Raw genomic sequence first — 26,402 nt, 5'->3', positions numbered from 1 at the left:
TGGGAAAAGGAAAGAAAATGAAGTTGGGCATTATCAGAGCAACCATGAACTTATTGAGGAGGTGCCGGTGTTGGACGGGGGTGGACAAGATCAGAAAGCACATGCGTGAGTTCTGACCATGACCTTATTGAATGGTGGAGCAGACTTGCTGGGCTGAATGGCCTCCTTCTGCTCCTATATCTTATAGTTTTATATACAAATCACACATCTTTCATTACAAAGAAACGTCTTAAAAGGGGAATGAAGAGGTAGAGAAGTTTAGGAAGACAATTCTAGAATTCAGGGTCTTGAAAATACATAGTACCACCATCAATGGTAGGGAAATTAAAAATAGGGATAATCAAAAGGTCAGAATCAGAGCAGAACAAACATTTCAGAATGTTGTGCAGCTGGAAAATATCATAGAAATAGAGAGGAAGAAAGCCATTGAGGGATTTGAAAGCAAGGATTATAGTTTTCAAATTAAGTAACTGCTTAATCAGGAGACGACGTAAGTCAGTGAAACAGGGGTAATAGGAGAATGGGACTTGGTCTGAATAAAGACATGGGCAGAAGACTTGCAGATAATCTCAGGTTACTAACTTCAGTGAGTGCTGCAGTGTCCAGGAAAAATGTAACTCTGTGGCTGCGAAGGGATAAGGTTTTGAACCAATTTTTCTGAATATCTTCAGGATCAAAAGTAAAATTTAAATTTGTAGATAATACAAAGTTCATGAAGAATAGATTGCAAATCTAAACAGAATGAGCTGATGGAAAAACTAAACATAAACATCATTGTATACAGCTGTGAAGTGCTTCACATGGGGCCAAATTCAGGTGAGCAGGTAAATTAAAAACTAACCAGCTTCCTAGACTACACCTCCTCCCACCCTGTATCCTGCAAAAACTCCATTCTGTTTTCCCAATTCCTCCGTCTCCTTTGCATTTCCTCTGACGAGGAGACATTCCACTCCCAAGCATCACAGATGTCTGCCTTTTTCAAACAATGTTCTTTTTCCCCACTCTGTCATCCAGACAGTCCTCCACCATGCTGTCTCCATTCCCCGCTCCACAGCTCTTAACTACCCCCCTCCAAACATAATAAAGATTGGGTCCCCTTTGTCCTCACTTTCCACCCCACCAGCCTCCGCATCCAATGTATCATCCACAAACACTCCTGCCAACTCCAATTAGACCCCACCACCTGGAACATCTTCTACTCCTCTGTGCCTTCTGCAAGGACCATTCCCTTTGCCACTCCTTAGTTCGCACTATACTCCCCACCAACCACTCCAACCCACCCAGTACCTTCCCCTGTAACTGTAAAAGATGCAACACTTGCCCACGTACCACCTCCCTCACCTCCAGTCAGGGCCCTAAACAGTCCTTCCAGGTAAGACAGAGCTGCACCTGCATCTCCTCCAAACTAGTCTATTGCATCTAGTGCTCCCAATATGGTCTTCTCTACGTCGGTGAGACTAAACGTAGATTAGGTAACTGTTTCGCCGAGCACCTCCACGTGGCCCAAAACAGCCAACCTAACCTCCTGGTCACCGCCCATTTCAACTCCCCGCCCCACTCCCCCTCCGTGTCCATCCTCGGCCTCCTCCAGTATTGCAGCAACTTGGAACACAAATTTAAAGAACAACACCTTATCTTCTGCCTGGGCACCCTTCAGCCTGAGTTCCCCAATTTCAAATAACCTTTCCGCCCATCCCCCGGCTTCCCTTCCAGCCCCATCTCCACCCTTCCATTCCACCTTCTGACCCTCTCTCCAGCCACCAACCAGATTCATCCTTCCCATCGACCAACCAGGTCGTACCTACCACCGATGTCCACCTATCACCACTATTCCGCCTCCACGCCTCCTCCCCTTTTATCTGCAGCTCCCCCTACCCCCACATCCAGTCCTGAAGAAGGGTAATACCCAAATGTTACTGCTCCTTTCCTCCAGATGCTGCCTAGCATGCTGTGTTCTTCCAGCTTCCTTGTCTACCTTGGATTCCAGCATCTGCAGTTTTTTTGTCTCTAGCCGAAATATTGGCCTGGCAAAGCAAGGACACTTGCCACTGATCTCAAAGAAAACTTCAGAGAGATCTCTCTTGACATTCATTAATGTAAAAACATTTAATGGTGATTACTAGCGTCAGCCATGTTGATATCATTTAATAGCCCACCAGCCAATCACAGTAGAAACATTTTCAGACAATCAAACAAGAAATTAAAATTAGCAAAATCTTTTAGAGATTTTGCAGACTATAATAAAAATCATGACTTCTGGAAAAAAATGTCTTAAAAATCCAGTAATTCTTTCTAATTATAGATATTTAACAACATTCCACAAATATAAAATTCATTTTTTCAGGGCCAGATTGGCTGTTCATGAGTAGTTACTACTCAGGTCACCTGTAAAAAAAACTCAATTACACCTCAGCAACTAAGGTTTAATGTTTTATGAGCTCAGTGGAAAAGGGCAATTTTGTGCTAAATAAATTGATTTCACTGATTTTCAGCTCTGGTTTTTGGGGGGGCAAGGGAATTCCACTGCACAGCAAAGAATGATAGATGGCAACTTTCCACATTAAGCTGTGCTTCTGCTAAATACTGAACATGCAGTCAGATTCAGGAGGGTAATGACAGCAGAGGGTGGCAGCTTGTTGTTAATAAACCCCACAAATTCCAAGAAATTATTCAGTGAATGATTGGGAAATGGTAAATCGATAAATACCTCCATAGGAAGACAGTGAAAGGATATTGTGTTCAACTGGAAATTAAATTATTTTGATCAGAAAATGTTATTTTGGGATACTTTATGCATAAACTAACACATGACATATAGCAAGTTACTTAGGGATAAACAGCACCACTGGCAGCTTTTTGTCACCTCATGCTTGAGTCTGTTGTAGACTGCTGCACCACCAGAATGTTAAAGTGAACTAGATTGACCTTTTTCTTTAAAAAAAAAATCGACAAATAATCCCTTTGTTCACCTTTTGGACAAAATGCTAAACCAAGACTGATCCTAATGGACTTCATCTTTAGGACTTAAATGAAGTGGCTAGTGAGCTACTTGATTTATTAGCTTCAATTATCTAAAATTCCCCAGTTTCAGAAGTCCCATTAGATTGAAAAATAGCAAATTTATGGAAGGAGACAGTAAGCAGGAAACTGCAGGGTAGATGGCTTAAAATCTATCATCAGAAAAATGTTAGAAGCTATTAGTAAAGATATTATAGCAGGACCCCTGTAAATTAAAAGTAACAAAGCAGACCTTGGAAGACTTTTTTGAAAGGGAAATCTTGCTCAATCATTGTTTTTGGAGTTCTCTAAAGAAGTAAGATGTACTATGGATAAAGAAGAACCAACAGATATACTGTACTCTATTTCCAGAAGACATTTCATAAGGTGCTACAATGAAGATTAAGGTGCCACAACGAAGACTGTTGCAGAAAATAAAAGCTCTTGAGGGTAACATATTGATATGAATAGAAGATTGGTGAACTAACAGGAAACAGAGAGTAGACATAAATGGATCATTTTCTGGTTGGCAAGATATACCATGTGATGTACCTCAGGGATCAGTGCTAGGGTTGCATTATTTTACAATTTGGATGAAAGGATTGAAAGTTAAATTTACCAAGTTTGCTGATGGCAGAAAACAATAGGTGGGAAAGTCAGTTTTGAAGAGGACATAAAGACGCTACTCTAGGACACGGGTTAACTGAATGGGCAAGCATCTGGCAAATGCAGTAAAAAGATGTGGGAAAACGTATAATTTTGGCAGGCGTTTACAAAAGCATGTTATTTAAATGGTGAGAGATTGTCAGTTCTGAGATGCTGATGGATCTAGGTGTCCTAAACGCATGAATCTCAAAACGTGAATATGCAGCTACAACCAGTAATTAGGAAAATCAAGAGAATAGTATTGATTATTGCAAGGGATATTGAATACAGAAGAAGGGAAATTATGCTTCAGTTATTCAGGACATTGATGAGACCACATCTGGAGTACTGTGTACAGTGCAATTACTTAAAGAAGGATTTAAATGTATTTGAATAGTTAAGAGCAGGTTTACTAGAATAGTACCTGGAATCATATGAAAGATTGTTTTAAGGCTAAGGTCATATGCACTGGAGTTTAGAAAAATAATAGGCAATTTGATTGAAATAAGAAATTCTGAGGGGTCTTGACAGTGAGGATGTGAAAAGGATATTTCTTCTTGTGGGAAAATCTAGAGCCAGGGAGTACTGCATAAAAAGGGGTCATCCAAACAGATGAGGAGGAATTTTTCTCACAAGAGCATTGTGGATCTTTGGAACTCTGTTCTTCAAAAGGTGGCAGAAGCAAAGTCTTTAAATAGTTTTAAGGCAGAGACAGGCACATTCTTGATAGGCAAAGAGAAAGGTCATCAGGGGCAACAAATATGTTAAGTAATCAGATTAGCCTTAATCTCATTGAATGGTGAAGTGGGCTCGAGGGCTGAGTGGCCTATTCCTGCTCCTGATTCCTATGTTTGTATAGGCATGCTCAAAAGAAACAGTCTACAAACAAAAAACAGTGCCAGCCAACAATCCAAAGATGCGCAGGTTAGAAGGATTCACGATGCTACAAAAACAGATGTTGTTGGGAATGCTCGGCCGATCTGGCAGGCTAGGTGGTCTGGCTGTGGCCAACCTGGGCCATGAGGAGTGTGTGCGCCTATGCATGTGCATGTGTGGAGAGGGAAATGCTCTTCAGAGGGTTAGTACAGACTTGATGGGCCAAGTGGCCTCTATTTGCTCTATAGGGATTCTATGCTTCCACCGCCACTACCAAAATTAGAGAACTCGTCACTCTTTATTTGTAGAACCTTGCTGAGTGTGGTTGGCTTCCAGATTTGCCTACATATACTAAATATGCTTCAAAATGCAATTTATTCATTGTGAAAATATGAATGCAAAATAAAGGTTCGATGTAAAGGAAGCATTTCAGCTTTACTAATGTTATTGAGTATGCTGGATTGAGGGGTTACAGAAAGCTATGCTCAACAAAAAATTCTAAATGCTCTTAATTATTAATAGCAGGGGGTCAAATTAAAACACTTAGAAAAAGGCAAAAACTTATAAAATGTCTGTTACTTTCCATAAATGTCATACAAAAAGACGAATGCATAAAAAGTAATAAACTATATGGTCATAACTTACTTCAATTGTCTTGGGACAGAGATAGGTGTTAGGAAAGTTGTGCTTGTAAACTTCATTGGCAATAGTATTGATGTCAACCGCAGCAACAACTTTTGCAGTTGTGTAACTTTCTGTAACAAAGAGATTTCAAGAGTTGCACTGAAATTCTGCTAAGCTGAGAATAAACAATTGCTTATCCAATAGTGAAAAACCAATTTTAGCAGGATTACTGAACTGAATAACATATTTTCATTCCTTGTTTCTCAACATCATTAAATGATAACTTATTTAATCAGTCTGGACTGCATGTGACTCCAGACCCACAGCAATGTGCTTGACTCTTAACTGTCCTTTTGGCAATTTGGAATGGGCAACAAATGATGGCCTAGCCAGCGATGCCCACATTCTGTGAATGAATTTAAAAAAACATATTACATGGGGAGATCACTTGGCAATATTCCAGAACATTTCTTTAACAGTTCATTAATTTCAGCTTTTCTTTCACAAGGCTATTGAATGGTCTGTGATAATAAACTCACAGTATGCATTTACAGGCCAGTTCCTGGTTATGGTTAGGAATGTAACTTTCAGAATTTCCTAACACAGGAGACATTATGTGCAGTGAAGCAAGGCAGCTTTGCTGAAAAGGGAACAAGTCTATTTCACTGCTTGGGTAACAATTTCAGAGCATGCAGATATCATCTGATTGAAGTAGTTTTTTTTTAATGTCATGTAATCAAAACAATTTAAATGAAGAAAAAGGTCTAGATGCTATATACATTGGCTTCTATTCCTAGTCAATGTGAGCATTGAGGTTACTGTAATTGCAAGTGACCTTGAGTTTCATATGGAATTACTTAGAATCATAGAATTTTACAGTGTAGAAGGGGGTTATTCGACCACTGTGTCGCACTAGCTCCCAAAAGAGCTACCCAGCTAGTTCCATTCTCCAGCCTTGCCTTCAAAGCCTTCTAACTTCATCACTTTCAAATTTATACCCTGCTCCCTATTAAAACATCCTATGGAATCCACCTCCAAATCTAAAACCTCCCAGCTAAAAGGAAAAATTATCAACAAATTGCCCATGACAAGATGATGGTGAGCTGACTTCTTGAATCACTGGAGTCAATATGCTGTGTAGGTAGACACAAAATGCTGTTAGAGAAGAAGTTACAGGATTTTGACCTAATGATGAAGGCACGGTGGTATATTTCCAAGCTAGGATGGTGAGTGGAATGGAGGGGAACTTGCAGATGGTCATGTTCCCATGTATTGCTGCTCTTGTTCTAGATAGAAATACTTTGGATTTGGAAGGTGTGTCTAAGGATTTTTGGTGAATTTCTGCAATGCCATCTTATAGATGAAATACAGAAACTTAGAAAACAGGAGTGGGAGTAGGCCATTTGGCCCTTGAGCCTGCTCCGCCAATCATTATGATCATCCAACTCGAACACATTAGCCTCAAGTGCTATATCCAACTCCTCCTTAAAATTATACAGTGTTTTAGACTTGCTTGCTATCGAAGTTGTGAATTCCACAGGTTGACCATTCTCTGGGTGTAGAAATTTCTAATCGTCTCAGTACTAAAATGGTTTACCCATATCTTTAGACTGTAACCCCTGGTTCTGGACTCCCCTGTGAATATCCTTCCTGTATCTACCCTGTCTAGTTCTGTTAGAATTATACATAATGTGCAGTGGAGCAAGTCAGCTTTGCTGGAAAAGGAACAGGTCCATTTCAGGGCTTGGGTAAAAATTTCAGGAGTGTGCAGTTGCCATCACATTGAATTATTAGAAAAAAGAATAATTCAATCAAAATATTTAAGATGAAAAATGTCTTGATGCTATGTTCATTGACTAGGAATGGAAGCCAATGTCGGCATTGAGATTACTGAAATTGATAGTGAACAGGAGTTTCATGTGGTATTACTTCCCATTTTTAAAAAAAATCAATATATTGAAAATGCCTGTATTGCTTAGCCCTTGCAACACCATTAGTAAAAAAAAACCTCCTATGTGAAATATGAGATTCCCCTTCCCCATTGCTCTGAACGCCACTGAACACAATCCTAACCAAATCAACCTTTCTAGGTGTGGCAGTCCCACCATCCCAGGAATCAGTCTGATGAATCTTTGATGCACTTCCTCCATAGCAAGAACATCCTTCCTCAGATAAAGGGACAAAACTGCACACAATATTCCAGGTGTGATTTCACTAAGACCCCATATAATTGTGGTAATACATCCCTGTTCCTGTACTCTAATCCTCTAGTTATGAAGGCCAACATATCGTTTGCCTTCTTCACTGCCTGCTGCACCTACATGGTTACCTCAGTGACTGGTGTATGAGGTCACCCAGGTCTCATTGCACATTGCCTCTCTCAATTTATAGCCATTCAGATCATCATCTGCCTTCCTGTTTTTGCGACCAAAATGGATTACACCTCACATTTATTTATCCATTTTACATTGTATATGCCATGCATTTTGGCAACTCACTCAGCTTGTCTAAATTGCCCAGAAGCATCTCTATCTTCCTCAGCTCACCCTCCCAGCTAGCTTTCTGCTAAGTTATTTGTATCCTCCTTTGTGAACACAGAAACAAAGTATGCATTTAGTTGGTCAGCCATTTCTTTGTTCCATATTATTAATTCCGCTGTCTGTGACTGTCTGTGACATTTGTCTTCAGCAATCTCTTTCTCTTCACGTACCTGTAGAAACTTTTATAATCAGTTTTTATGTTCCCTGCTAGCTTACATTTGCACTCTATTTTACCTTTCTTAATCAATCCCTTTTTTCTCAGTGTTGCTAGTTTGTGGAATTCTCTTTCCCAGACAGCAAAGGAAACTGTATCACTAAATACTTTCAAGGCTGAGTTAGGCACATCTTTGATCAAGAGGGCAGCCAAAGTATATTGGAGACAGAAAAGAGGAAATAGGCCACCAGAAAATCAGCCATGACTTTATCATATAATAGAGTAGGCTCAAGGGGAAAAGGGGAACGAATGGTCAATTCCTGCTCCTTCATTTAAGAAGGAAAACAGAGATAATCCAGGTAATGACAGGCTGGTGAGCTTGGTGAGCATTTTCTGAAGAAGGGTCTAGGCCCGAAACGTCAGCCTTCCTGCTCCTCTGATGCTGCTTGGTCTGCTGTGTTCATCCAGCTCTACACCTTGTTATCTCTGGTGAGCTTGGTATCAATGTGGGAGAAGCTTTTGGAGAAGGTACTGAGAGACAGGATTTATTCACATTTAGAAGGGAATGGATTGGTTAGTGATAGACAGCATGGGTTTGTGCAGGGAAGGTGATGTCTCACCAATTTGACTGAGTTTTTGGAGGAGGTGACAAGAATGTTTGATGAGGGAAGGGCAGTGGATGTTGTCGATAGGGACTTTTGTAAAGTATTTGATAAGGTCCGTCATGGCAGGCTGGTACAAAACATAGAGTCTCATGGAATCTGGGGTGTGCTACCTAGATGGATACAGAACTAGCATGGTCATAGAAAACAGTAGCGATCGAAGGGTGATTTTCAGAATGGAAATCAGTAACCAGTAGTGTTCCACAGGGATCAGTGCTACGTCCTTTTTTGTGTGTATATATATAAATGATCTGGAGGACGATGTAGGTGGTCTGATTGGTAAGTTTGTGGATGACACCAAAATTAGCAGAGTTGCGTATAGTGAGGAAGATTGTTAAAGGATGCAGTGGGATAGAGATAGATAGATTATAGATTTGGGCAGAGAAAGCAGTGTGTACTATCTACAAGATGCACTGCAGAAATTCACCGAAGATCCTCAGACAGCACCTTCCAAACCCATGACCACTTCCATCAAGAAGGACAAGGGCAGCAGATATATGGGAACACCATCAGCTCCAAGTTCCTCTCCAAGTCACTCATCATCCTGACTTGGAAATATATCGCCGTTCCTTCACTGTTGCTGGGTCAAAATCCTGGAATTCCCTCCCTAATAGCATTATGGGTCAACCCACAGCAGGAGGACTGCAGCGGTTCAAAACGGCAGCTCACCACCACCTTCTTAAGGGCAACTAGGGACGGGCAAGAAATGCTGGCCAGCCAGCGACGCTCACAATCCCACAAAATGAATTTAAAAAATAACGACACCAGGTTATAGACCAACAGGTTTATTTGAAATCACAAGCTTTTGGAGCACTGTTCCTTCATCACTTTACCTGATGTAGGAGCAGCATGTGATTTCAAATAAACCTGTTAGACTAGAACCTGGTGTCGTGTGAATTCTGACTTTGTCCACCCCAGTCCAACACCAGCACCTCCACATCGTATTTTTAATGACAGTCTTCCCTCAAATCAATACCAATCACAGACTAACTAGTTATTTATCTCATTCTTGTGAATAGACCTTTACTATATGCAATGTGGCTATTCTGTTTCTCCACTTGTTGCCAGTGGATACAATCCAAATGGTGACAATAAAGCACTTTGGTGCATCCAGCTTGCACGAGAGAGACAGTGCAAGTTTTCTGTTACTTCCAAATTTGCCTATATTGTAGGGAAAACAATTAAAAATACAGGAAAGTATAGTTTATGCAATGCTGCATTTAGAATTTTCAAAAAGGATTTGTGGACACAATGGGCTGAATTTATTTCCTAGATGGGGTTTGAGACACATTTGTCTGGAAACTTTACACTTTATTAGTCAATCCTGTCAAGACTCGCTGGTATAGTGCACTGAAATCAAGTCCACTATTCTCAGAGTTGTCACAAATGTGAAAAGATTGACCTGACTGAGGAACTCAGATTAAAAGAAAACACTCATCAGGTTTCTGTATAACAAGAAAACAGCTGTTTATTGAAAATAGATTACTTTTAACTGACGGCAAAAAAAAACACAAATTTGCTAACATATAATTCCACAATTCTTTTCTCTACCCATTTTAAGAAATTCCCATAAACATACAAGAGGTGTCTAGCCTCCTCCCCCACTGCTTGTACAAGATCACATTGTAGATTCAACACTCAGTGACTCCTGATGACCTTTTTTTTTCCATGAACTACCACATCTTTTTCTTACAGCGTCTTGGCTTAAAGCAGTATCTTTCCCATTTTAAAGTCCCGAGTCCAAAAAGTAAATGCGGTTGTTACAACCAAATAATTTAGAAGATTGTATGACCATTTAAGTTGAAAGGCTAATTTACAGTGTTTACCACAACATCATGTGCGCATATTGTCATTTTATCACAGCAAAGAGTCATACCACACAACCGAAAACTTTAAGAACAGAAACAAAGTTGCTGGAAAAGCTCAGCAGGTCTGGCAGCATCTGTGAAGGAAAAAACAGAGTTAACGTTTCGGGTCCGGTGACCCTTCCTCAGAACTGACTTTAAGAACACATTGGCAAGAAAGAACCAAGGTTTGCCAAAGAGATTTTAAGGAAGCTTGTTATGATGGGAAGAAATGTGGCAAGAAAGTAGGGTGGCACGGTGGCTCAGTGGTTAGCACTACTGCTTCACAGCATCAGGGACCCGGGTTCGATTCTAGCCTCAGGTCTGTGTGGAGTTTGCACATTCTCCCTATGTTTGCGTAGGTTTCCTCTGGGTACTCTGGTTGCCTTCCACAGTCCAAAGACCTGCAGGTTAGGTGGATTGGCTATGCTAGACTGCCCATAGTGTCTCGGTGGCCCAAAGTGTCTAGGGTGGAAAAGCAGGGATAGGGTCTGGGTGGGATGATCTTCGAAAGGTCAATGTGGACTTGATGGGCTGAACGGCCTGCTTCCAACCTGTAGGGATTCTAAAATAGGTTTCAGTGACTGACTATTTTAGGGTAGAAGGAAGTGGTAGTGAAACAATGGAAGTAAAGGACAGACAAGCAGATACACAGTAAGCTGTTGCAAGAAGTGAGTGTAGGTGAATGGGATCTAGTACAATATAGAATGAAAGTGACAGGTCAAGGCAACATGAGTTTTTGTTGGAGCTTGTGTTGACAAGGATGGCACTACAGAAATCAAACCTAGTGATTAATATAAAAAGAGACCCTTACTCTTTTTCTGAGATGTCTGAGGATATGATTAATGTTTATCCATCTACAATTAATAGCAAATGTTTTCAGTTTGCTCCATGAATGAAGAAATGCATGCATTACAAAAATTTACTATGACTCAGACTGAGCAACCAAAATGTGTGCATAAACATATCTTTAACAATCAATGGAGTAATTTTCTAATGGCATCAGTGACTATAATAATCTTTCCAAATTCTACTACTGATGCAGGATTTTCAAAATTGGGCTATTATTAAATATTAAAATTATAATAATATTTAGTAATACCATTATAATCTGAATAAAAGTGCACTGCTTGATTTCACACTAATCATTAAATTTTACTACTGCTTTACATGCAAACATAAGCCCTTTCAAGTCAACAGGAAATATCTGTGGTCTGATGTAGTGAGTATGATTCACTGCTTTAGATATTCAGGCTTAAAACTCTTGCAGTTTACTCTGAATTACTCATTATCAGTTGACTAATGAAAATTAGACAATTTACTTATTATCAGTTGACTGGTGAAAATTGAATGATTCAGATGTGCAATTCATTAACAGAAAACATAAATATATACAGTAACTAAAGTGAGTCTAAGTTTGTATATTGACTATATATTGTATACATGTAAACTAATAGAATATTAAAAAAATTGAATTATGTCAGCAGCATATTGCTAGCAATGCCAATTTCTACTCAGAAAAAGTAGCATCTCATCAAACAGTATTCAAAAATGAAAAATAACTAGGAGTGCAGGTTGTAACCCTAAATCCCCCACTATCATCATCCTGGAACAGAATAAAAACTGGACTGGACTAGCCATATAAATAGAGTGGCTACAAGAGCAGGTCAAAGTCTAAGAATCATGCAAGAATAAGTCATCTACTGACCTGCGAAAGCTGGTCAATCATTTGCAAAGGACAAGCCAAGAGTGTGATGGAATATTCTCAATTTGCACGGATGATGCTACTCCAACAACACTCAAGAAATTTGACATCATTTGGGACCATTTGGGACAAAGCTGCCCACTTGATTGATATCACATACACAAACATCCACTCAAGCTCAGTAGCAGCAGTGTGTACTATCTACAATAAAATGGAAAGAACTGTGAATGGTGTTAAATCAGAAACAAAAACAGAAATTGCTGGAAAAGCTCAAAAAATCAGAGTTAACATTTCGGATCCGGTTCTGAGGAAGAGTCACCAATCCCAAAACGTTAAGACTGATTTTTTTCTTCACAGATGCTGCCAGACCTGCTGAGCTTTTCCAGCAACTTCTGTTTTTGTACTATCTACAAGATGGACTGCAGAAATTTCAAAGCTCCTTAGGCATACACATATTAAAGTCACAATCACTTCAACCTTGAAGGACAAGGGCATTAGATACATAGAAACACCACCACCTGCAAACTACCCATTTGCAGGTAAGGCACCCAACATCCTGACTTGAAAGTATATCATCATTCCTTCACTGCCACCGGGTCACTTGGGATCGTAAGTGGTATATGTGTAAGCTTGTCATGTATTACTATTTTTTCAATATTCTGAAGTGTAGCTTGCTTCAATAAAAAACAATTAGGTACATCCCATTGTTGGAACTGCCTTGGGTTAATGATGTCCTGAATAAATCTGATGGACCAGGGAAAGTATGAATAAAAACCTACGGAGGCAATAAAAGTTAATTAGGGCAAGTTTTGTATGATTAGTAAATTAGTATATAAAAGAATTCATGGGGACTGATAAAGAGTGAACAGATCGTGAATTGTGGAGAAATGTGTTAGTTTAAAATCATTTTAAAATATTGCATTTCCTACACAATAAATAGAAGCAGGAGAAGGCTAGTTAGCCTATCGAACTAACTCAGACGTTCAAAAAGATCATGGCTGACTCAATCATAGCCTTAACTCCACTTGATCTGGAGTACACCTCCCACCCTGTAATCGCTGACTCCCTTGCAGATCAACAATTTGATTAGTCCAGCCTTGAAAATATTCAATGCCCAACCACCTGCTCTCTGCAGAAGGTAACTCCAAACTAAAGACCTTCTAGGAGAAGAAATTATTCACCTCAACTTTAATTCAAAGACTGCTTATTTTTAAACTCTGGCTATTCAACTATTATGAACATAGAACATAAAACAGTATAGGACAGGATTAGGCACTTCAGCTCAACATGTCCATGCTGACTAGGGTGCCATTCTAAACTAATCCCATCTGCTTACACATGGACCATATCCCTTTATTCACTGCCTTTTCATGTGTTTAACTAAATGCATCTTAAACATTGTTATCTATGCTTCTATCACGTCCCATGACAGCGCGTTCCAGAAACCTACCACCCTCTGCTTCTCTCACACATCTCCTTTAAACTTTCCCCCTCTCACGTTAAACCTATGCCCCTTCTATTTGACAATTCACTCTGGGAAAAAGACTCTGATGATCCACCCTATCCATGCCTTTCATAATTTTATATATGTGGCGGTGCTGGTGTTGGACTGGGGTGAACCAGGTCAGAAATCACACGACTCCAGGTTATAGTCCAACAGGTTTATTTGAAAACTTATTTTATATAACTTCTATTAGGTCATCCCTCAACTTCCAAAGCTCAAGGGAAAACAGTCCAAGTTTGTCCAATGTCCTCTTTTAGCTGTACAGTTCAACCAGGCAACACCCTGGTAAATCTCTCTAAAGCCTTCACGTTCCTCCTATAGTGTGACGACCAGAACTGCACACAATTTTGCAAATATGGCTTAACTAAAAAGTTTTATACAGCTGCAAAATGACTTGCCGACTTTTATATTCAAGCATGCCATATGCCTTCTTTATAACCTGATCCACTTGCGTTGCTGCTTTCAGGGAAATATGGATTTGCAGCCCAAGATCTCTTTGTACCTCAATGCTCCTAAGGGTCCTACAATTTACAGTATACTTTCCTCTTGCACCTGACCTCCTAAAATGCATTACTTTATTTGTCCAGATTAAACTCCATCTGCCATTTCTCTGCCCAACTTTCCAGCTGATCTATATCCTGCTGTATCCTTTCACAACCTTTCTCACTATCTCCAACTGCACTAAATTTCACGTCATCTGCAAACTTATTAATTAGGCCACCTATCTTCTCATCCAAATAATTAATATATACTACAAACGACAGAGGTCCCAGCATTTATCCTTGCTGAACACCACTCATCACAGACCTCCAGTCAGAAAAACACCCTTGTACAACTATTCTTCGATTTCTCGAGCCAAGCCAATTTTGTATTCAACTTACCAACTCAGACTGATCCCCTATAATTTTATCTTTTAGACCAGCCTATCAGGAGGGCCCTTGTCAAATGCTTTACTAAAGTCCAAATAGACAACGTTGTGGCTGGTTTGCTCACCAAGCTGGTTTATTGTTCTGCAGACGTTTCATTACCCTGCTGGGTAACCTTATCAGTGTAGCCTCCGTTGAAGTGCTGTTGTGTTTTCCCGCCTGGTATTTAAACGCTGGAGTTCATTGAGTTGGATTACCTCCTTTCCGGTTTTCCTTTGCAGTGGAGTATATAAAGGGTCAAGCTTCTTAGTGGAAACTAGGAATTCACGTGCTTGTCTCTGTTTGGCCTGTCCTAGGATCCCAGTGTTGTTCCAATCGAACTGGTGGTTTTCCTTATCCATGTGGATGGAGATGAATGAGTATTGGTCGCGTCTTTTTGTTGCTAGTTGGTGTTCGTGTACTCTCGCGGCCAATTTTCTTCCTGTCTGTCCAATGTAATGAGTAGTGAGATACAAATCCCCCATCAACAACCCACAAGCTCACAGGACAGCAGAACATAATGGCTGTAGGATGGCGAAGGTAATGATCAACGACGCACATAACCTTCATATCTTCATAGATATGATGGAGAAATTGGCACGCCATCACATAGGTTAGCCAAGGAGTTACAACGGAGACCAAAGCACCTTGTCAGCAAGTCACCCCGCTCAATCCACTTGGCCCAAGAGTTCCTCAATTCCCTCAAACGCATAAGAATAGACAACGACGAGACCATGGTGTCCTTTGATGTTACTGCCCTATTCACATCGATCAACATACCACTAGCAAAAGAAACACTAGCAACACTACTAAAACATGAACGAGACTCGAGTGACAATATCTCAACACATAACATCCTGAAATTACTGGACCTATGCCTCACGAACCACTTTACCTTTAACGGCCAAATCTATGAACAGGTCAATGGGACACCCATGGGGGTGACCTATCATAGAATCATAGAATCCCTACAGTGTGGAAACAGGCCATTCGGCCCAACAAGTCCACACTGCCCCTCCGAAGAACATTCCACCCAGACCCATTCCCCTACCCTTGTATTTTCCCATGTCTAACCCATCTAACCTAAACATCCCTGGGCACTATGGGCAATTTAGTATGGCCAATTCACCTAACCTACACATCTTTGGACAGTGGGAGGAAGCCGGAGCACCCGGAGGAAACCCATGCAGACACGGGGAGAGTGTGCAAACTCTACACAGACAGTTGCCCGAGAGTGGAATTGACCCCGGGTCCCTGGCGCTGTGAGGCAGCAGTGCTAACCACTGAGCCACTGCGCCACCCCCGGACTAACAGCAGAAGTGGTGATGCAGAGACTCGAAAGCATGGCCCTTCTGCAAATCCAGCCGAAACTATGGATCCAATATGTGGATAACATCTTCGTCATCATTAAACAGACTAAGGTAGAGGAGACACACCAAATAATAAACAACACTCTCACTGGGATCAAATTTACCAGGGAACAGGAAAAGAATGGATAGCTCTCATTCCTGGACGTCATGGTAGAACGCAGGACTAAAGGGGAATTCCTGACGAAAGTACACAGGAAAGCCACACACACTGACCAAGTACTGAATTTCAACAACAGCCACCCTAATACCCACAAACGAAGTTGCGTGAAAACACTACTTAAATGAGCAACAACCTGGAACAACACCAAAAAGAAGAAGAGTACCTCCACCAAGTATTCAAGGACAATGCATACCCAACCAACTGGATCAGCCGATGCCTATTACATGAACAACAACAGGAAGATACTACACGCCCTAACACACTCATCACGCTACCATACATCAAGAACATATCCAAACTGACCACAAGACTCCTACAATCACTGGACATTAGAGTAGCACACAAACCCATTTCAACCCTACGCCAACTGCTAACCCGAACCAAAGACCCATTACCCTCGATGGACAGAACCAATGTTATATACAAAATTCCTTGCAAAGACTGCGACAAACATTACATTGGACAGACAGAAAATTGGCCACAAGAGTACACAAAAACCAACCAGCAACAAAAAGACACGACCAATACTCACTCATTTCCATCCACACAGATAAGGAAAACCACCAGTTTGATTCGAACAACACAAGGATCCTAGGACAGGCCAAACAGAGACAAGCACTTGAATTCCTAGAGGCCTGATTCTCCATTAAGAAGGCCATCAACAAACACATAGAGCTTGACCCTTTATATATTCCACTGCAAAGGGAGTAAGGCAAGAGAAGGAAAATTACAGGTCGATTAGCCAGTCGTAGGTAAGATTTTGGAGTCCATTGTAAAGGATGAGATTACTGAATATTTGGAAGTGTACAGTAAAATAGGGCAAAGTCAGCATGGTTTCATCAAGGGGAGGTCATGCCTGACAAATCTGTTAGAATTCTTTGAGGAACTAAGGAGCAGGGTAGACCAAGGAGAGCCAATGGACGTTATCTACCTGGACTTCAAAAAGGCCTTTGATAAGGTGCCGTGCAGGAGGGTGCTGAATAAGATAAGGGCCCACAGTGTTAGAGACAAGGTGCTAGCATGGATAGAAGATTGGCTGTCTGGCAGAAAGCAGAGAGTAGGGATAAAGGGGTCTTTCTCAGGATGGCAGCCGGTGACAAGTGGTGTTCCGCAAGGGTCCGTGCTGGGACCACAACTTTTCACTTTGTACATTAATGATCTAGATGAAGGAACTGTGGGCATTCTGACTAAATTTGCAGACGATACAAAGATAGGTGGAAGGACAGGTAGTATTGAGGAGGTGGCGAAGCTGCAGAAGGACTTGGACAGGTTAGGAGAGTGGGCAAAGAAGTGGCAGATGGAGTACAACGTGGGAAAGTGTGAGGTCATGCACTTTGGTAAGAAGAATAAAAGCATGGACTATTTTCTAAATGGGGAGAAAATTCAGAAGTCTGAAGTGCAAAGAGACTTGTGAGTTCTAGTCCAGGATTCTCTCAAGGTAAACGTGCAGGTTGAGTCAGTGGTCAGGAAGGCAAATGCAATGTTGGCATTTACTTTGAGAGGACTTGAAAATAAAAGCAGGGATGTACTACTGGGGCTTTCTAAGGCTCTGGTCAGGCCACATTTGGAGTATTACGTGCAGTTTTAGGCCCCATATCTCAGGAAGGATGAACTGGTCCTGGGGTGGGTTCAGAGGAGGTTCACGAGAATGGTGTCAGGAATGGAAACCTTAACATATGAGGAACGTTTGAGGACTCTGGGACTACACTCATTGGAGTTTAGACAGATGAGGGGGGATCTAATTGAAACATTCAGAATGCTGAATGGCCTGGACAAAGTGGATGTTGGGAAGCTTCCATTGGTTGGAGAGTCTAGGACCCGAGGGCACAGCCTTAGAGTAAAGGGAAGACCTTTTAGAACGGAGATAAGGAGAAACTACTTCAGCCAGAGAGTGGTGAGTCTATGGAGTTCACTGCCACAGAAGGCTGTGGAGGCGAGGTCATTGAGTACATTTAAGACTAAGATAGATAGGTTCTTGTTTATCAAGGGGATCAAGGGTTACGGGGAGAAAGCAGGAGAATGGGGTTGAGGAACTTATCAGCCATGATTGAATGGCGGAGCAGACTCGGTGGGCCGAATGGCCTAATTTCTGCTCCTATGTCTTATGGTCTTAAGGAAAACCAGAAGTGAAGTAATCCAACTCAATGGACACCAGCGTTTCAACACCAGGTGGTAAATACAACAGCACTTCATCGGAGGCTGCACTGATGATGTTACCCAGCAGGGTAATGAAACGTCTGCGGAAAAACAAACTAGCTTGGCGAGTGAACCAACCACAACATCCACAACCCCAGCTACAAATCTACTCAAAAACCTCCAAGTAGACAACATTCAACACCCGACCCTCATCAATCATCTGTCACTTTCTCAAAAAACTCAATCAAGTTTATGAGATAAAACTTCCCTGCATCAGCCACGTTGACTATCCCCAACAAGTCCATTCTTCTCCAAATGTGAGTCAATCTTATCCCTAAGAATTTTCTGCAATAATTTCTCTATCACTGATGGAAGGCTCACTAGTCAATAATTTCCTGGATTATCCCTTTTGCCCTTCTTAAACAAAGGAACAACATTGGCAATGTTCCAGTCTGCTGGGACCTCACTTGTGGCTAAAGCGGATACAAAGACCTCTGTCAATGTCCCAGCAATTCCTCTTTTGCCTCCGTCAGTATACTGAAATAGATCCCATCAGGTCCTGGGGAGTTATCTACCTTAATGTTTTTCAAGACACCCAACACCACCTCCTTCTTTACTTTGACATGCCGTAGAATATCCTTCTCCTTGGTGAATACCAATGCGAAGTACTCATTAAGGATCACACCCACTTCTTCCAGATCCATGCATAAATTCCATCCTTTGTCCTTGACTGCACCTCCCCTTTAATTATCCTCAGGCTCCAAATATACATGAAAAATTCCTTGGGATTCTCATTAATCCTACTTGCTAAGGACATTTCAAAACCCATTTTTGTCCTCCGAATTCCTTGTTTTAGTTCTTTCCTGCTTCCTTTATATTCCTCAAAGGCCTTGTCTGATTTCAGTTTCCTACATCTTACATAGGCTTCCTCTTGCTTTTTTAACTAAACTTCCAATATCTCTTGTCATCCAGGGTTACCAAATCTTGCCATCCTTGTCTTTCATCCCCATAGCAACATGCTGGTCTTGAACTCTGAAAAAACTGGCCTGTAAAAGACTCCCACATGTCAGATATGAATTCGGCTGCCCCCAATCTTTGAAACTTTGATCAACTGGCCAGGCCTGTTTCTCAATGCAAAGTCTAGTACATACCTTTCCCTCATTGGACATTCTGCATATTGTTTTACATCTTTCCATGATCTACTTACATATCTCCTGCCAGCTTTTGGAAGGCCGAAAGCACAACCCTATCATTGTGATAACACATTTCTTACTGAATGTACTGAAACTGACAATCAATATTCAACTTTCATCATCTGATTTTAATAACCAAGATTTTCCTGAAATGAAATGCGGTGATTACCTGACAAGCCCAGACAACCCACAAGAAATAATAGAACGGCTGCATTGGAATAACTATTTTCATCAAAAGGCCAAGAAATTTGCATCTCTTGTTCTACTTGCACTTGCATGTTAAATTCACATATTGAGAAATGAAAGATTGCTGACAACTATCCAGTTTGAAAAAACAGACACCAGAATCTACAAATCAACAGCAGACTTTGAGCAACAAAGGAGAGAGAAAGCAATATCAATTGATAACTGCAAAGATACTGAAAGCTCTTCTGTCTGTTTGTCTCTCTCCATCTCAGAAACCAATGCCAGTGAAAAAGTAACTTTGAAAAGTTAATGTTTAGCCATAAATCAAGATTATCCAAAACTTCACCATTCCTGAGCACACATGACACTTTGGTGCTCCAAAGAAGAGTCAAATCAGACTTGAAATGTTAACTTGGTTTTTCTCTCCACAGATGCCGACAGATCTTTTCTCCACCATTTTCTGTTTTTATAGCAGGAAACCATAGTTAAGGTAACCAAAAATTTGTCAAATATTTACCAAATAGGGTATTTGCTACAATCCATTATTAAAGTAGTTATGGACAGCCATAGTGTAACTAGGTAGAGACAATATGGGTCTGTGAAGGGAAAATCATATTTTATAAATGTATTGGAAATTTTGAAGAAGTAAATGGATAAAAAAGGGAACTTATAAATGTGAATCAGAGATAGTAGGAACTGCAGATGCTGGAGAATCCGAGACAACAAGGTGCCTCTCTGCTCCTATGCTGCTGCTTGGCCTGCTGTGTTCATCCAGCCCTGCACCTTGTTGTCTCGAACTTATAAATGTGGTGCAGTTGAATTTCTAAAAGCCACTTCATCAGTATCGCCTCGATGGAAACTATTAAAAAAAGACATGTTGAACTATAACATGGGAGAATGTGATTTTGTCCACTTTGTCAGGGAAACAATATACTACTTAAATGACGAGAGAATGCAGGACTTTGGTACTAAGGGATCTGGTGTCCTGGTACATGAACTGCAAACATTAGTTTGCAAATACAGCAAGTGATTTGGAAGCTAAATGGAATGTTGCTGTTTATTAAAAGGGGAATAGAGAACGAAAGAAAGGAAGTTTTACTGCAGGTGTGCAAAGCCTTGGTGAGACCACATTTGGAGTCCGAAAATAGTCTTGTTATTTGAAAAAAATATAACAGTGCATTAGGAGTAATTCAGATAACATTCTCTCCACAAATTCCTGGAATGAAGGGCATATATTATGAAAAAAAGTTGAACATTTGGGCTTACATTCATTGGAGTTCAGAAGAATAAGAAATTATCTTATTGAAACATATATGATCCTGAGGAAACTCAATTGTGGCATCAGGAGTATGTTTCTTCTTGTAAGGATTCCAGAACTAGGAGTCATAGTTTCAGAAAGAAGTCTCCCGTTTAACATGGAGATCAGGAGAATTTCCTGTCTCTCAGCGGGTGCGTAGAATTTGGAATTCTCTTTCCCAGGTGGCATTGGGGCTGGGTCACAATTTATTCAAGGCAGGGTCAGGTAGATTTTTGATTGAGGACTGAAGGTTAATGGGGGATAGACAGAAAGGTGGAGTTGAGATCACAACAAGATCAGCTAGGATCTTACCAAATGACAGAGAAGGCTTAAAAAACAGGCCTACTCTTTCTGCTAAAGTCCTATGTTCCTATATAGAAAGAATATTAGCTCTCCTCTGAGCTATAACTGCACACAGAACATTCCAAATTTAAGTCTGCATAGCTACCTTCTGGGTTTAATCCTGTTTCAACACTTTATTTAAGTTAGAAGAGGATGGATTCAAGCCCCACTCTAGAAACTTGACCACAATTAAAATTGACACTCCAGTGCAGTACTCATGGCTGTGGAGTTGGAAATGCTACCTTTTTGAGGTACTAAACTAGATTTGTCCTTTCACAATGAACATAAAGATCTTAGAGCACTACCCAATAAAAATAGAGTTTTTCCCAGTGTCTCAACCAACATCACTAAAACAGATTATCAGGCTGCATATCTCACTGCTGTTTATGGAACCTTGATGTGTGTAAATAAAGTGTAGTGTTGCATACATTACAACAGTACACTTCAAAGTTCACAGCCTAGTAAACTTCTCAGAATTGCTTCTGATGCAAGTTCTTAAGTAAGAAGACCAAAACTGTACAAAGTCCCCTAGGTGTGGTCTCACCAATGCCTTGTTCAGATATTTCAAGACGTCCTTACATTTATACTCTATGCCACTGTGCCATTGCATTTACCTTCCTAATTACTTGTTGTATCTGCATACTAACCTTTTGTGCTTTGAGTACAAGTGCATCCAGATTTCGCAGTACCGCAACATGCAGCAGTCTCTCCCCACCTAAATATTCTGCTCTTTTATTCTTACTATCAAAGTAGACAACCTCTCTTTTTCCGACATTATACTCGATTTACCAAAATTTTGCCTATTCACTTAACCTTTCTATGTCACTTTACCGAGTCATTGTATATTCCTCAGACCTCGATTGCCCATCTCTTTGTATCATTAGTATACCTTGGCTACAATACACTTGGTCCCTCCACACAAATCACCAATATAAATTGTAAATAGTTGAGATCTAGCACTGATCCCTGTGGCACTCCACTAAGTTACAGATTGCCAACCTGAAAATGATCCATTTATCCAGACTATGTACTTTCCTGTGCATGAGCCATTTCTCTATCCAAGTTTATATATAGGCCCAAATACCGCGATTTTTTTATCTTCTGTAGTAACCTTTCATCCGGCACCTCAACAAATGGCTTTACAAATCCACAATACACTACATCGAGCCTTGCTCCATTCTCAAAGAACTATATTAATTTGTCAAACAATTTCCCATGCACCACCATGCTAACTCAGCCTGATTGTACAATAATGCAATAAACATCCTGGTACAATATACAACATCCTTAACAATGAATTTGAGGATTTTCCTATGACAGATGTTAGGCTAACTGGCTTATAATGTCCTCATTTCCATCTCCCTCCTTTCTGGAACAGATGAGCTTCAACTGAAGTTTTCCAATCTGCCCAAACCTTTCTAGAATTCAGAGAATTTTGCAATATTAGAACCAATGCATCAACTATCTCTCCAGCCACAAAGGAAGATGGTTACTGTTTTTGGAGGTCAATCATCTCAAGCCAAGACATCACCAACGGAGTCCCTCAAGTAATATCCTAGACCCAAACATCTTCAGCTGGTTCATCAATATCTTTCCCTCCATCAGGAGGTCAAAAGTGAGGATGGTTCAAAGACTAAACAGCTTGAGATTCTACTCACTAGAGTTTAGAAGAATGAGAAGTAATCTCATTGAAGCATAGATGAGTCTTAAGTGATTTGATAGGGTAAAAACTGAGAGAATGTTTCCCCTCTTGGGGAAGTCTAGGACCAGAGGGTATAATCTGTGTAAGGGGGCATTACTTTTTAAGACTGAGATAAGAAGAAATTTCTTCTCTCAGAGGGTTGAGTGACTTTGGAATTTGTTGCCATAGAAAGCCGTGGGGGCTGAGTCCTTGTATATAATTAAGGGCGAGATAAATAGATTCTTTGTCAGTACAGGAATCAAGAGTTACGGGGAAAAGGCAGGAAACTGAACATGAGGAATATTGGATCAGCCATACCCTACTGAATGGCAGAGGAGGCTCAACAACCTTCTCCTGTTCCTATTTCTTATGGTCTTATGTTTTCTTAATTACTGAACCATACTCAGCACCATTAATGACTGCTGAAATACTGTAGTATCCATATGCGGCAAGATGTGAACAACATCCAGACTTGAGCTGATAAATGGCAAATAATAATTGCACCACACAAGTGCCAAACAATGACCATCTAACCATTACCCCTTAATCTACAATGGTATTACCATTACCAAATGCCCCACCATCAGCATCATGAGGATTACCTTTGACTGCAAACTGAAATAGATCAGCTATATAAATACTGTCATTGTTTGAAATTCTGTGGAGAATAACTCATGTCGTCCTAGTGTCTGTACACTATCTACCTTCACAATTTAGAAGTGTGATGGAATACTCTCCACTCTCCTGGATGGGTGCTGTTCCAACAACACTCAGGAGTATTGGCATCATCCATGAGAAAATAGCCCACTTGACTGGCACTCCATCTACCACCTTCACATTCACTTGCTGCACTACCAACACACAGTGACAGCATTGTACACTACCTACAAGACACACTGCAGTAACTCTCTAAGTCTCCTAGGTTAGCACCTTCTCAAATCACGGTCTCTACCATTTAGAAGAATAATGGCACCGCCACAAGTTCCTACCATGCTAACTTAGAACAATATTTCTACTTTTCATTGTTGCTGGGACAATAACATTGAATTGCATTCCTGAGAGCATTGTGGGTGTTCTTGCAGTTCAAAAAAACAACTCACCACCATCTTCTCCATGTCAACTGGAAATAATCAAAAATGTTATTCTGGCCCACTGTCCACAAACAAATTTTAAAAACCTAATTTTAAGATCTTAGCAAAAAAGGTCTTGATACCATCAGACTCGTCAGCATTCAGTCACACTGGTTTTTCTAGTACTTTCTCTCTAGTGATAAGACCATAAGATACAGATCCAGAATTAGGCCATTTTGAGTCTGCTCCACTATTTGATCAGAGGTGATGTGCTTCTCAACTCCATTCTTTTCCCAATAACCATTGATCCCCTTATTAACCAAGAACCCAACCATCTCAGTTCAAAAAGCACTTAATGACTTGGCCTCCACAGCCCTCGGCAGCAATGAAGTCCACAGATTCACCACCTTCTGGCTGAAGAAATTTCGCCTCACCTCAGTTCTAAAAAGAACTCTCTTCACGCTGAGGTTGTGCCCTTAGGTCCTAGTATCTTCTACTCATGGAAACACTTCTCCATGTCCTCTCCATCAAGGCCTCTCAATATTCTGTACGTTTCAATTAGATACATCCTGGTCTTTCTAAACTACATTGAATCAACTGCTCCTCATGTGACAATCCCTTCATCCCTGCAATCATTCTTGTATAACTTGCTCTGGAACCTTTCTAAGGCCAGCATTAGATACAGGGCCCAAAACTGCTCACAATATTGCAAATACAGTCTAAGCACAGCCTTATAAGTGTCAGCAGTACTTTCCTGCTCTTGCATTCCTTCCCTCATTCCAAAATGATTGTTAACATTACTTCCTAACTGCCATGATTACTGAGTTCCACCTCCCTTCTCCCCTTTCATTTACAACCATCCAAGATTTTTCTTTGCATCTTTTTGCTGTAAAGACAGATTTAAGATGCTTGTTCAAAGTCTCAGCTATTTTCTTGTTTCTCATTATAAATTTTCAGTCTCACCCTCTATGGACTTTATGAACTAACAAATTCTCATTTGAGGACTTTTGGAGTTTGTCCCTATATAAAGAAGACAATCAACAATCTGGACTCTGAAACTGAAAATGTTCCTTCATTATAGATAAATAACTGGTTGACAGCCTATTTTCAATGATAATGTTTAACTGGAGCATAAAAACATGAGTAGACCATTCAATTATTTAAACCAGTTATCCCTGTTTATTAGATTAATTCTGAACATTACTTCAATCCAATTTATCAGCCTTTTCACCTCTCGAAAGAAAAATAAGGGCTTGCACTTATAGTACATCAGATTGTCTTAAAAACCCATTTGGCTCACTAGTAACCTTGGCCCAACCATCTTTAGCTGCTTCATCAATGACATCCCCTCCGCTAGAAGGTCAGAAGTGGGCAAGCTTCCTAATGATTACATAATAATCAGCACCTTTCTAACTCCTCAGATACTAAAACTGTTTGTATCCAAAAGCAGCAGAACCTGGACAACATTCAGGGTTGGGCTGACAGGTGGCAAGTAACATGCATGCCACACAAGTGCCAAGCTATTATCACCTTCAACAAAAGAGATATTTTAACCCTCATGCCATGGCTTTCAATGGTAATGCCATCACTGAATTGCCACTATCAACATACTGAGGTTACCTCTAACCAAAACGTAAAACAATTAGCCATTTACACAAGAAGCTGCAAAAGCAGATCACAGAATAGGAATCATGGAACTTCTGATTCCCAAAATTCCCAATTCTCTGTTACCATCAAAGCACAAGTCAGGACTGTGATGAAATATCCTCTGCTGGCCTGGATGGGTGCTGCTCCAAAACACTGAAAAAGTCATACTTACCTTGTCTGATCTACATGCGACTTGAGGCACACACAATATTGCTGTCTCTTAACCGCCCTTGTAAGTCAATCAATTATGCCAAACCATTCTTTGTTTAGGGGAGTGGGTGGAAAAGGTGTAGGATAGGGGTAGTGATATTATCACTAGACTAGTAAGCCAGAGATCCAGACTAATGGCTGAGGAAATGGCACAACAGGAGCTGGTGGAATTTAAAATTCAATTGATATGCTATGATGAAAACTACCCAGTTAAGAAACACCGAACTTTAGAACAAACTTGATTTCACTTGAACATCGGAGGCTGAGGGGTGACCTGATTGAAATTTACAAGATTATGAGAGACATAGAAAGAGTGGATAATCAGTCTTTTTCCCAGGGTAGAAATGTTAATCACAGATATTTCTCCTTTAACATGATAGTTGCATTCTTGTGACCTTGCTCTATAGAAAATCGCATTATAGGGAAATCACTATAGAAAATCACCATACTGTACAGTAGAAAGTTCATGTTATCCAAACAGCATCCACTATTCATCAATCGCATTACAGCCAATTTGTGTTAATAAAACACACATTATAGTAGAATAACCTAGTGTGGAACTGGAGGAACACAGCAGGCCAGGCAGCATCAAAGGAGCAGGAAAGCTGACGTTTCGGGTTGGGACCCTTCTTCAGAAATGGGGGAGGGGAAGGG

At 40.5% G+C, this 26,402-nt stretch overlaps 1 protein-coding gene across 4 annotated transcripts in view; it reads right to left on the bottom strand.

Moving 5' to 3' along the window:
- The window catches only part of trdmt1 (tRNA aspartic acid methyltransferase 1), a 67,221-nt gene that overhangs the window by 37,913 nt on the left and 2,906 nt on the right, over positions 1–26,402 (bottom strand). For all 4 annotated transcript variants that reach the window (XR_007264616.1, XM_048611094.1, XM_048611071.1 and 1 more), the window contains exon 2: positions 5,164–5,273. Coding sequence is in view for 2 of the 4 variants with exons in the window: in XM_048611071.1 (XP_048467028.1) it covers positions 5,164–5,273 (110 nt within the window). In the remaining 2 variants the exon portion in view is untranslated. The remainder of the gene's footprint in view (positions 1–5,163; positions 5,274–26,402) is intronic.

This window comes from Rhincodon typus, chromosome 2 (genome assembly GCF_021869965.1).
Source record: "Rhincodon typus isolate 14 chromosome 2, sRhiTyp1.1, whole genome shotgun sequence".
NCBI lineage: Eukaryota > Metazoa > Chordata > Chondrichthyes > Orectolobiformes > Rhincodontidae > Rhincodon > Rhincodon typus.
The sequence above is the reverse complement of the archived record's forward strand: the minus strand, read 5'-3'. Positions and strand labels throughout refer to the sequence as shown.